The 14,041-nt window shown below is 37.3% G+C and overlaps 1 protein-coding gene across 1 annotated transcript in view; it reads left to right on the top strand.

Annotated features, from left to right (window-relative positions):
* The window catches only part of LOC121313611 (tubulin-specific chaperone A-like), a 24,666-nt gene extending 11,714 nt beyond the window's left edge, over positions 1–12,952 (top strand). The window contains exons 3-4 of the mRNA XM_041246327.1: positions 10,146–10,232; positions 11,650–12,952. Coding sequence (XP_041102261.1) covers positions 10,146–10,232; positions 11,650–11,730 — 168 coding nt within the window. The 3' untranslated portion in view covers positions 11,731–12,952. The remainder of the gene's footprint in view (positions 1–10,145; positions 10,233–11,649) is intronic.
* Positions 12,953–14,041: the final 1,089 nt, after the last annotated feature.

The raw sequence follows: 14,041 nt of genomic DNA, 5'->3' as shown, positions 1-14,041 counted from the left end.
TAATATGCATAGTTTTGTGTTGCCATCTTCTGAACCATTTCAGTGTTCAACTTGGAGTCATCAGAATACGGTCAGTGGTGCTGGTGTTGCACACTGTTATCATGTGTTCTCCTTCAGTAGTTCCACTTCAACAGATCATTCAGTGAGACATGCTAATCTGCTGGTTTATAAATACTATGCCCACTACAACTACAAATGTATTCTAGTTGAAGCCATATTCTTTCAGCAAGAATGAGCCTCATAAAAACATGCACACATTTCCAGGTTAACATGTCTGTGGGGATAATGAGTATCCCCAATGAGTACTGTATTTTTTTATTGCATATCAATGTTAAGATTTGCCTTATTGATCCAATTTTCCTATATGGACCTCCGGGACTTATAACTTGGTAACCGTGAATCAGAAAGACTCCTACAGTACAAGCACGATTAGCCAAGGTCATTATGGTGCAATTCTGCCAATGATGATTTGTAACATACGATTGACATCTCAACTTCCTTGCTTCGTAATGTGGAACTTGGATTCTTCCAGCCTGCCAGTCAGAACCACTGGCTGTACTTCAGCTTGTCGGAAATGAAGAATAAATAAAGTTGTCGCTTTAAGTTGCAAAGCCTGCAGTACGTTGCACAATTAACAGGTTACATGATCGTTCAGTGAAGAACCCAAATGCATTACTGTAAAAGGTGCGCGATTTACTAAGTTTTTTTTCTTGTCTAAATCTGTTGCCTTTTATTTACTCTATATTAGTCATTTTGATGTTCACCCAGAGGTTACTAATGGTAATTAAACACTAATTAAAAAATATTGTTGGTCTACAAAAGATCAGGTTTATAAATTTTAGGGCATTGTTAAAGTCCTTAATACTTTTAAATTAAAACAGGCAGCACTATCTCAAAGTGCATGGTATGTAGGGTTTGGTAGTACAAAACGTTGCATATCCGCCCTCCTATGGACTGGGGTATAGGCGGATATGTGAAAAAGTTGGATTTGCAAACATCTAGAAAAGGCATTTACACATCCATAAATAGGTTATTGGACAAAAAACAAGCAAACTGCTTTAAGCATGGGGAATTTTTTTCTTTAAAAGTAAGCAAACGTAAACAAGATTAATTGCTAGAAGCCATCTCCACGCAAAGCTAAATATAAAAAAATTTTATTAATATATATATATAATATATATATAGAATATACTATATTATTATATATATATATATATAGTATATATACACACACCCCACCACACACAAAAGAAACTGTAAATGTACAGTAACCTGCAACTGATGGCTTCTTTCTTAACTCGAAGTCCCTGCCTCCCTGGTTCTGCCTTCTTAATATCTCTGTCACGGTACATTGCCCTCTTTCTTAATATTGCCAACTGCCGATAAGCAGCTCGGTTTGAATATTGCTTTGGCTGCTTTAAACAAACGGCCAGTAAGCATTGTGTTTATGAAGCTTGCTTTGTTGAATTCAAATGCATTTAAAAGCTACAACAACACGCTGCGAATATGTGCAAGCGTGCGCGCCATCATATAAACATTGTACAACACAAAGCTTTCTCATTGTATTGAAACGTCGCTGCTACACGCAGCTGACTGACATGCTCACAGCCCGCCTCTCTTAAAGGGGAACACGCCAAAAAGCTGATTGCTAGAACGCTTTCTTTCTGTTTCCATCGCGGAAGCTGCATTTGCTGCCGATGCCATTACTCTCGTAGCCTACTTTTAATATTCATTTATTTAGAAAGGTGGTTAATTGATCAGGTTGGTTACATGACGGTCGGATATGCGATGTTACACTGTGCTGATGCAGAATAAAGTGTTACAAAGGGGTACAGTTGTGAACTGATCATGAATGCAAGGTAATAACGAACTGCTAATGTTGCCTTTGCTTTAAATATGCTGTGCACAATTCTGATAAAAAATAATTAACTGCAGCAAAATTGTTATGGCTTGATTATGATTTAAAACACATTCACAGTCATTTATAACAGTCTAGGAAGTTCAGGTGGAGTAGGGTATTAAGGCTTGAAGGAAAGTAAAGTAATACCCAAGACGACAGTAAATATTTGCCTGCTGCAGCTAATAAGATCCAGATGTTTAAAATGCTAAACAATGCTGTTTTTAATGAGGGTGGGTTGTGGTTTGTGAACACATTTTCATTGCTCGTTAGTGTGTTTGGATTGTCGGTTGGATAAGGAAGAATTTCCAGGATGTCTCTTATTTAGAGTCCCCTGTAGCTCTTCTGATTGATTTGTTTGTTTTCTACACATGCTTCCTAATTTCTACTTCAGGTATTCATTCTGTAGCTTTAAGCACTGCTGTTACAAATGTAATATTTTAAACAAAGTTATTACAATCAGCACTCGCATATCCGACCCGAAAAAAAAAATGGACTTCAGTGACAGTTAGTCATTTTGGCCTGTTCCAACCCTTTTTTCAGGGAACACAAAAATGATATTATATCAAAAATACATATCTGAAAAGGCTGTTTTAAAATAAGTAAGCTTCCATTTAGATGTACTGTATTGGTTTTGTTGGTACAGTACCATATTTTCAACAGAAGTATTTTAATTCAGAACAATATGATTATGAAAATATCATTTCCCAAAAGATAAAATATAAAGTTGCCACTGTCATGCATATTCATGAGTAGTCAGTACTTGGGTGTGGTTTGGTAGCGGTTATATTTATTGTCTGTAATAGCAGCTGCTTCAGACTGATTTTGGCATGCAGAAAAAAGAAAACGAAGGCTGCGACAGATATTCAAACAAATTGTAACATTGAAGAGATGGGCTTTGTATCACAAAACTGGTGATGGAGTCGGAAATCACGTGTGACGGGCAAGTGCATTCATTTGTTATATATATATATATATATATATATATATATATATATATATATATATATATATATATATATATATATATATATATATATATATATATATATATATAATATATATATATATATATATATATATATAATTAAATTTTATATTATCGATCGCGAGCGAGAGAGACTACTGAAATTAAGAGACCACTGCAAAATTATCAGTTTCTCTGGTTTTACTATTTATAGGTATGTGTTTGGGTAAAATGAACATTTTTGTTTTATTCTATAAACTACTGACAACATTTCTCCCAAATTCCAAATAAAAATATTGTCATTTAGAGCATTTATTTGCAGAAAATGACAACTGGTCAAAATAACAAAAAAGATGCAGTGTTGTCAGACCTCGAATAATGCAAAGAAAATAAGTTCAGATTCATTTTTAAACAACACAATACTAATGTTTTAACTTAGGAAGAGTTCAGAAATCAATATTTGGTGGAATAACCCTGATTTTCAAGCACAGCTTTCATGCGTCTTGGCATGCTCTCCACCAGTCTTTCACATTGATGTTGGGTGACTTTATGCCACTCCTGGCGCAAAAATTCAAGCAGCTCGGCTTTGTTTGATGGCTTGTGACCATCCATCTTCCTCTTGATCACATTCCAGAGGTTTTCAATGGGGTTCAGGTCTGGAGATTGGGCTGGCCATGACAGGGTCTTGATCTGGTGGTCCTCCATCCACACCTTGATTGACCTGGCTGTGTGGCATGGAGCATTGTCCTGCTGGAAAAACCAATCCTCAGAGTTGGGGAACATTGTCAGAGCAGAAGGAAGCAAGTTTTCTTCCAGGACAACCTTGTACTTGACTTGATTCATGCGTCCTTCACAAAGACAAATCTGCCCGATTCCAGCCTTGCTGAAGCACCCCCAGATCATCACCGATCCTCCACCACATTTCACAGTGGGTGCGAGACACTGTGGCTTGTAGGCCTCTCCAGGTCTCCGTCTAACCATTAGATGACCAGGTGTTGGGCAAAGCTGAAAATTGGACTCATCAGAGAAGATGACCTTACTCCAGTCCTCTACGGTCCAATCCTTATGGTCTTTTGCAAACCTCAGCCTGGCTCTTCTTTGCTTCTCATTGATGAAGGGCTTTTTTCTAGCTTTGCACGACTTCAGCCCTGCCCCTAGGAGCCTGTTTCGAACCGTCCTCGCCGTGCACTTCACCCCAGCTGCCGTTTGCCATTCTTTTTGTAGGTCACTTGATGTCATCCTACGGTTGCTGAGTGACATTCAAATGAGTTGGATCCCGGTCAGTGGAGAGTCGTTTTTGCCCTCTGCCGGTCTGTAGCTTTGTTGTCCCCAATGTGTGCTGCTTGACCTTGTTCTTATGAACTGCCGTCTTTGAAATTTTAAGGATGGAAGCAACCCGACGCTTACTGTATCCCTCTGCCAGTAAAGCCAGAATTGAACCTTTCTCACTCAAAGCTTTCCTTTTCAACTCTTTGGGCATGGTCAGTAGTTATTTTTTGATTCCAGTTACTTTTGAGGTACTACTAGCACTGTTTTGCCATCCAGCTGGTCCTTTTGCAAGAGGATAGTGATGACCACAGGAGTGGTTTTTATACTTTTCCTCATTAAATAAGATTTGGTTCAGGTGATCCCCTAATCAGTACCTCATTTAGTAGATGAGGTGTGCCTGTGTTGGAATTCAACAGACACTGGAAAGGAATGGCTGCCATACATGTAGAGATGCTGATTTAAGAAAAATTTGCAGTAGTCTCCTAATTTTTTCCAGAGCTGTATATATAATATATATATGAGGCTTGATTCTATTCTTAATACAAGGGCGGTAAAACACGACTGACGTGTATCTGGGTAATGGATATACGACTGGCTCCCCCCAGATCTTTCCGGGAAGTTTGGGTGGAAATCTGCAGGGAAGTAATTTCTTTACAATGGCCCACATAGTCATCACTTTTGAGACTGTTCCTTGTGAAACACGCCAACTAAGCACTGAGAGTCACTCCTCTATAAAATCTATCGCATCTGCCATCTTCCTGTTGTGACACAGCTTTAATATTGCATTACAAATGTGTGAGATGGCATTTATACAGCAAACTATTCAGTGATGTGAGTGACAGTCCACTTAAGCTGAAGTGTGTGACACACATGTTTGCAAAAAGCTAGCCTACATAACAACATCTTATATGTGGAGTTGTTAGCAATGTAAGCAGCTATAATGCTACAGCACACAAATCACATCATGGGCAGGTGTAAGCCTTTGTTAACATTGAGGTTATCTTTTTAGTGTAATGATCTGGTTAAAATAATGTTTTCTTTCACCTTTTGTGATCATAAAATGAAGTGGATGTGAACCTGAGATTACTGTTCACTAAAATATAAGATAAATGACAGCTACTCTAAATGCACACGTTTTGATTTGAAGTACAAAGTGCTGAGAACAAAAAAATCAATGTTTGAAACTTTAAAATGCCTTAAGTTAGAGGGTTAAGGGGTTTTAAATTGTGATAGTTATTCATTTGATAGAATCAATATTTTATTATGGCTTTCCTTATCCACAGGTGATGGGATCATTCCGAGGCATTGAAAGGGTTTTTAGGTGTTTTGCATGTGTTTCAGTTTCGTGTCTCACTGCGTTCTTCTGCTTCACAGAAAGTGTTGCAAAGTGCATATCACGAAGGACTCTGCATCTTAAAATGAAATGGACTATTGATGTTTGGTACTTTTTTTATTTTTATCTAAATCTTGAAAATCAAATACAGACTATGATAAAATTTTTAAAAAGCATCAAATGAAGCCTTAATAACATGGACTGGTATTATTTTCCCAAGGCTGGTATGTTTCATTTCATAAATACCAAGATACCAAACTATTGTACATAGAAATGCAGCAATGCACATTTACAAAGTGTGATCTTGGCTGAATAAAGACATGAGCCTTCAAAACATGTAGCACTATGACTTTATTACTATCATTCATTAAGTATATAATGCCTATGGGTGGCTAGTGTAAAATACCTTCCAAAAATAGACAGCTGCTGTAGTAACTGGCCACCTACAATATGTCAGGTGTTTAAATATTGGATGTATTGTTGACAAGCTCAAAGCATTCTGCATGACAGCCTTACTGGATTTGACATAACTTTCTAACAAGGACACGTACAAAAAATGACGCGTCCAGTATGTGGGCATTTACAAACAGAAAACTGACCGTACTACCACCTTGTTTCAAAGGCTAGCTGCACGAATGATGATACTTTGAGAGTGTCTTCACATTACCAAACGGCTGTATGACATGCTTTTTTCCATCTGTGATTATTGGTACTGTTCAAAAACGAACTGTTCTGAGGCCACATTTGTTTTAACCCCCTGCCATTCATTGCTTGATATACATATATGGTATAGTACATGAAATGTTACTTTATGTATAATAACCGTCAGCAATCACAGATGTCACTCACTTTAATGGATGCTGTCAGGAAACAAAGTAAATGGATATTTACTTGAAGAAAATAATATGAAGTTCTATGTATTCAATAGCTAAAACCTGTAAAATAATCCTTTTTGAGCTGCTTGTGTTTTGTGAACTTCTCTATAATGTCAGTTATTTCTTTCTCTGCCTGTTGGCTCGTTGTCTTGATTCACTGGTTCATACAACCCCTTAGGTCACATTCTTATGTGTCATGCCATCCAGTTCCACTTTCCACAATCTGTACATTTAATATACAGTTGTAATGGAAACAAATGACACAAAAGATTCTGCTGCCTTTTAGCTGACATGTGTGCACTGTTAGAAGCCAAACAATAATCCGGATTGTGTGCATGTGTCTGTGCTAAAAGCTTTTGCTGAAACCTGGATTTTGTAATGCAGTGAAGATGATCACAGTGATTTCCCCCACCTCTCCAGCTTCTGGAGAAACATTTAAATACATATAGAGTATACATGTATTCCATATTCAAGCAGGGTATCACAAATACAGAGGGTAGTTCATTGAAACAGTGATTGTTCCCGAATACCCTTTTCACAGTACACCACCAAAACCCAGCTTGAGTCGGAGTGGCCCCAGGGTGACTCGACTCTGTGTTCAGCCCTGCATGCATTCACATTTGCTGTACTCTGCAATTCTCAGGTTAAGATTGGACAGGACCGTGTTACACTGCATATTTTCAACTCATGTCAAACGCAGTGGCGGGAGGAAATATCCAACATGGCTCCCGACATGGCTTTCATTTTTTTTATTATTATTTTGCGAAGGAGGGCTTGTGTTCAACAAGCTCGGAGGAGGTTCCGGCAGCGTGTGTTCCATGCAAGACGCGACCTTTCTAGGTTACTACGACAACAATTGCAATACCGGATGCTAATTTTAAGTTTATTTTTGTTCCATCCAGCTGCTGCTGGATATTTTCATTTGCCCAAAGACTGAGCACCTCCCGGACCTCCTCATTGCTCCAGAACACTCTTGCCATTTTTGTTTATTGTTATTTACACCTGCGCGGGGAGCTGTGAACCTTGCCCATTGTCGTTTGTTTTTGGCTAGTGTCATGCGCGTTTTCAACCCGAGGGGAGCGTTACCCTGTTGCATTCACATTTAATTTTTCAACCCAAGGTGAGCGCTTTGTCCTGGGTTGAAAATTCTCAACCCTACTTTCTGTCAGCGGTGAGTTCACCCCAGTAAAACAGTTTCATCTCGTGTTCAAAATGGCTAGTGTGAAAAACCCTTATGTGATATGCAGGATGTTCCATAAGTAAAACAACATAAGAAAATACCATACTGTTCAGACTGGCATTCTCAGTTCAATCTGACGGCCACACACTCTAATCTGCACCACACTCAAATGTTCTGAAATAAACAACAAAACCAGTATTAACAATTCTTCATCAGTATTATTTCTGTGTTTTGTATAAAATACTCTTCTGGAAATTAGCATATATATGGATGCTATTTAAAATGCCATTTCGAGTATTATGATGTTTAAGAAGACTGCACTTGACAGATTAAGTAAACTGATCTTTTTCAGAATGAACAGATGAATCTGCAATCTTTTGACCAAATCAGTACTTCATTATGGCTTATAATCTCAGTAGGATGCTTATGAGGCAATAAACCACACTCTTTCCAGAATAAATGCTTTATAAATTAATCTCCCTGATTTACTTTACTGTATATATCATACATCTGTTGCTGTTATTGCTGTTCAAAAAGCATGTACTATCATATTCAGAATTGAGTTTGTTGTTTTTTTTTTTTTTTGGGGGGTGGTGAATGTTTGTTATAATGTATTAGTCTATTAAACAAGAAGAATATCTGGTCATTTCTGGTTCTGATTAGACTGGTTAAAGCGTGCTTCTCAAGCGGGTGCCAGTTTAGAAATTCCATTCTGCGCGGTTGGCGAGAATAATATTGAGCCTAATGCATTGTGCAAGGTTGAGTAATAACTTTTTATGCATGATAAGAATCAGGAATATGAACCTGCTGATCTCTGCTTTCCATTTGTATAGACTTTCGTTTTTAGACGGAGCCTCCTGCAGCGAGCTCATGGTGTGATCAATAACTCAATAACATTTTTCATGTAGTAATTATTCGTGTGATATTATCTTAGCACAGCTTTTCTTTATTACCTTTTTAAAGCTGTAAGAAATATGCATAGGAACATGTTTTCTGTGATTATTAACACGAACAGGACTTTTTTTATTTACTTTTCTTATGTTTTATATTTATATGGCTAAATTTAATTGATATTACTTTCTCTCCCAGTAATGTTAGCACATTCATGCTATCCTTACTAGAACAAGGTTGTGCTAACCTTTCTCTCCACTGATTGAGTGCTGTTTGGTTTTGGGGTCCTCCATGTAGGTGTTCTCTGCTTTCTTTAGGGCCTTGTGACCTTGTGTGGTAAATCTCCCTCCTGACCTGAGAGGGCGCTAAGTAACGGGAACAGAGTACCCTGGACTGTTTGGCCTGACACTTCGTTCCTAGGGTTAAAAGGAAGTCGGTCATTTAGAAAAAGGGTGGAGCTTCGGGACACTAACTCATTGACCTGGAAGGGAAATGATGTGGCAGCCGCGGATTGGTGTAGCGGCTGCAAGCGTTTACCAAGGGGTCATGAGTGACGGTATAAGTAGGGGTTGAAGCGACACAGTCTGTTCTTTTTGTTTTTGTTATGCAAATGTACCGAAAGGACCGGTAATTTAAGAAGAACGTGAGTGTTTTGTTTGTTTTTGTTAGTCTGTCTATATCTTCTTGTGTATTTGACTAGACGGCTAAACATGATCTAGAGCTGTCGCCCACGGCTAGCACAGAACACGGACAATAACGCACTGACTGTTCACTAAAATAACATTGTAAATTCACGACCAGCACTACAGTACTCGCTGGGAGAGGTGACAGTGTTTGTGTTTGGGTATTTGCATTGCGATTATTGTTCTTGTGGGATACTTGTTTATTGTAAATGGGACTGCAACCTATCATCATTTACTGTGCAATGCACATCGTTGTGTATTGCCAGCCATCATTGTTTGTCTCTGTTTGGTCATCAGACCCCTGCATTAAAATAAACAAACCTTTTCAGCCATGCTTTGCTTGTCCGTTATTTCTTGTTGGATTACTGCACTGTACCTGCATGTGCTGCTTACCACAGGCCTGTACTGCAACAAAGGAGTTTTGGTTTTAAAAGTTATATATACTCCAGGGAAACCAAACTAAATAGTAACATTGTATTGAAAGTGTTTTAACTCGTAACATTATCCTTTTAGAAAACTAATGCAAACATGGTGCTTTGACCTGGTCAGATTTATATTATTGTGGTTCTTTTGCAAGCCCCACTAGTACTTAAACTAATCATTTTTAAGCTCAGTTCCCACAATCATGTATAACTGTATATATATATATATATATATAATATATATATATATATATGGTACTTCTCCACAGTTGTCAAATCTACAAACTAGGTTTCATGTAGTTGGGGGAAATACACTTGGATTCACACCTTACCATCCAGAGATCAAGGCTGCAGCTTTTGCTTAACACGTCTCCAGTAGCAGGTGTGTATGTTTGTTACACCAATCCCACTTCTTGCTGTCCCTCCTTAATCACTTCAGTAGGATTCTTTCACTGTCAGTCATATTAATTGTCCAATAAAACTGTCCCAAGAAGTAAACGTTGCCAATATCAACAAGAAAGCTTATCTGTGCATCTATCCTTCTACGTACTAATATGAGCACCAGACTCTCGTTGTATTCTGTCAATTGTTTTTACTGTAACTGGTGTATTCCACTTGTGTTTTTTAGATTGAAGTCTTGCAGGAGTCCGAGATGATGATCCCTGATTGCGAGCGCCGCTTGGGAGTAGCATGCAGAGACCTTGCACAGTTATTAGTAAGTATCTTTTACCAGCACTGCTACAGACGGTTCATTAGCCTTCCAGTCTGCTTTGAGTTTAAAACACTGCTTTTTATTTATTTATATATAGAGAGATAAAGAGCTATAGATAGGTATAGGTAAGAAATATGTGAATATTGCAAGCAAAGCAAGGATACAGATTTGTCTGGCAGACTGCTAAATCCTGTTTTGCATTTTACAACAATAAAACCTGTTGTTTAGATTCCATAGGGGAAATAATTAAAAATTAGATTTCATAATGGGGAGTGTTGATGATAAACATGGATTCAAAGTTTAGAAAAATAGAAATGGTTGATATCGCATCAAGATGCTACAAACACAGCCAGTGTTTGGTTTTCAAACACATGGCTTCCTTGAGAGAGGTATGAAATATACTGAAATCTGATGTAGCTGGCTCTTTTCAGCAAAACGATAGGGTTATTGTCTGTTGTTCAAATGTTCAAGGTGTTTAGTCAGTTTGTTTTAAATCAAGTATATATATCAATATATATTAATATATATAGAGATTATATGAATATTATACCATATATATAACATTGTAATTATTATATTTTAAAATTCACCACTGGAAACTTAATAGACTCATTTACTTAACTAAAACTAATTTTGGTCCTCCAACCAAGATTAAGAAACATATATACAAATAAGCAAGAGGATGGATTTTATGGTTTTTGAAATCACTTGAATGGTTTTGTTGCAGGAATATCAAGATATCATTTTTCTCTCCATCTGCTTTGAGCATGTTTAGAGAATCCTATGTGCCGGGATTACAAAAGCCTCCCTCATGCCATTAACATTGCGGCAGTGTAACCTTTCAACTCTGTTAGCCCCAAGTCCTCTCTCTGTCTGTTTAATCGATCTATCTAGAGTAGATGGAGTTTGCAGAGTTAAAATGTCATGTCACATGCTTCGAATAGAGTGAGGAATGCTGTCCAGTCTTGGCCCTTGTGGTACACCAGACAAGCTCAAAGCCAGGCTAACTCACTATGGGAGCAGTAGAACCCAGACCATCTCCTAAACACTGCAAACCCCATAAAACAGTAAGGGATGTACAATGGCAGTTACAATGACATCTAAAGCTTCTTATTGTTTAGATTAGATCAGGTTTCCAAATCCAATATTAACTAAAGAATGGATTAGTGATTAATAAATTAATTAATAAACTCAAATTAATGTCGTGGATCTGTACAGTAAATGACCCAGAAAGAATTTCCGAGCGAGCCAGATGCCATTGTTGTTGATTTTCAGCAGTACAGTCCAGTGGAGTACCCCTTCAGAACTGTTGACAGAAGGAGGAATTGTAAGCCTTTTATTGGGATTACCACAGTATGGTAAACGGGGAATAAGTCAATTAGTGGGTTTAAGCTTAGATATGTGTGTGTTTGTATTACAGGAAAATGAAGCAGACTTGGCAGAGTTGGAGGAGTTCAAAGAAGCACAAGCCATGCTGGATTCTGTCAAGCTGGAAGGATAATTATTGACTGATTGCTTTATGTACCTGCACTAGAGTCTGTTCTATAAAGTTGGACCACATTTAGGAATAGTTGTGCCTAGACAACAAAGATTTGATCCTGATCGCAGATTTGATTTGTGTTTTTTTTTTTTTTTTTTTTTTTTTTTTTTTTTTTTGAAGGATAGTCCTAGACTTTTTGTCCTATACAAGCCTGCAATTAAAGTGGTGCTCTTGTACATGGAGCGCTATTAAAATATCAATAAATTGTTTTATGATTTTATCATCTTTTGTGTTATAAAATGAATATATGAATACACACATTGATGATTTTATTTTTTATCCAGTTTAGAGAAGTTAGTTGCATACTACAATTTAAGCTGGGTAGAGTGTATGAACTCTAAATGGTTGTGTAACTATTTAAAGGTAACTGGAGACTCAGTGAGGTTTTTATTAAACTAGGACAAGGTTTTGCTTGACCCCTGTATATATGCATGTACACATGTGATCTGAAACTTGCACAGTGTGTGTGTGTTTAATTTAAACCTAAGACCAGAGCAGTGTTCTAAGATAACAAATTGCTTCCTTATCTGGTATTTGAAATTAATTATGAAAAATGGGAAGAGCTCATTCTACCACTGGCAACAAATGACATGTCATGTAATGCCTAATGTATGTTTAAAAAATGCTATACTGTAGTCAAAAGGTTGACTATGGAGTTTCGAGTGTACTACCATTTATGCTCAGTGTCACTTGTAGAAAAGTGCTTTGCCAGCATGGGAAAGACCCTGTTTTCAGTATTTAATGAAATCCATTGAGGTAACACAAAACCAGTGTCTTGATTGATATAATGTCCCCAAAATTGCGTTTTCTTGGCTTAGTTACCACACATTTCTATTCTCTGTATTTTAAGTGTGTGTTGAAGTCCTCATTTCAGTGGTGTTGTTTCGGTGAAGTGTGTGTCAGTAGCAATACGCCCAGGAGGGCACATCTGTCTGACAGGAACGCCAGGAATTGGATATATTTCTGTGGAAAATGTATAAATTGCATACCACATTTGCCCTATAAATTGTTATTGGTTTTATATATTTTTTTTTCTTCAAAAATAACTTTTTTTTTAATATAATCTGGATTTTGCAGGCCTGCCCATCTCGTTAAAGCACGGAAGAGGTTTCTATATAAAACATTTTTAAATCTATAGGACAAAAAAAGTTTAGTTACTATTTTCTCACAATTATGTTTAAACAACCAAAAAAAGGTAAAGATACATTAGGTAATCTCTGTCTGCGAAACAAGATTGCAGCTCGACCAATCTAGTTAACCTGACCTACATCACATTAAGTGATTTAGTACAGAGGGCCAGCAACAGCTTTTAACTCTCAAGATCTTCAATGTAAGTGGAGCAGGGGGATAATAATAATGCAGCTTGTGCTTAGGAGTGGATTTAAAACACAAATAACATTAATTGGCACTCTTGGGTTCATATGTATTGGGTATATTATGTTTAAATAATTACAAATAAAAAGTTCAGTATGTGGATGAATGTTTACTTATTGTGTTACACACTACAAGGAATACATATACACTAAGGGTGCACAGTAGTCCAAATTATGCTGAGCTTTATTCTGGTTATAGCCACAGGTCTGACATACACAGTCGTAGTCAAAAGTTTGCATACCCCAATGGAAATTTCTGATTTCTAGAAATTGCAAACAAATGATTATAGGAAAAATATTTTCTAGCAAAAGTTTTGCTTTTTGTGGATGAGGGGGAAAAAAAAGTTACAAGAAATGCAATTTTTTTGCAGAACTCCAAAACGGTAATTCAAAAGTATTCATACCCTGACAAGGAAAATGAAATGAATTGCTAGTTGAGGCACCTTTAGTAATAATAACCTCTTTTAAACTATCAATATTTTTCAATGAGCTTTTGGCATGATTCTTCACTGATTTATTTCTTCAACGCAAAATTGTTCCAGTTTCTTCAAATTCCAAGGACTTCTCATGTGCACAGCCTTCTTCAACCCATGCCAAAGACCCCCAATCGGAATTAGATCGGGACTTTGACTAGGCCGTTTCAGAACCTTGATTTTATTCTTTAACCATTCTGAAGTAGATTTTGATGTGTGCTTTGGATCGCTGTTGTGTTGGAATGTCCAGTTGCTCTTTAAACCACGTTTTGTAGCAGAGTTTCAGATGATTGGCCAATATCTTTTTACCATGTATTGGAACTAAATGTAAAGTGCCATTAGCAGAAAAATAGCCCCATAGAAGGATATTACCACCTCCATGCTTTACAGTAGGTATGGTGTTGTTTTCTTTGTATGCCTCACCAG

This window comes from Polyodon spathula, chromosome 1 (genome assembly GCF_017654505.1).
Source record: "Polyodon spathula isolate WHYD16114869_AA chromosome 1, ASM1765450v1, whole genome shotgun sequence".
Classification (NCBI taxonomy): Eukaryota; Metazoa; Chordata; class Actinopteri; order Acipenseriformes; family Polyodontidae; genus Polyodon; species Polyodon spathula.
Note: the sequence above shows the minus strand (reverse complement) of the source record. Positions and strands in the feature narration are given on the sequence as shown.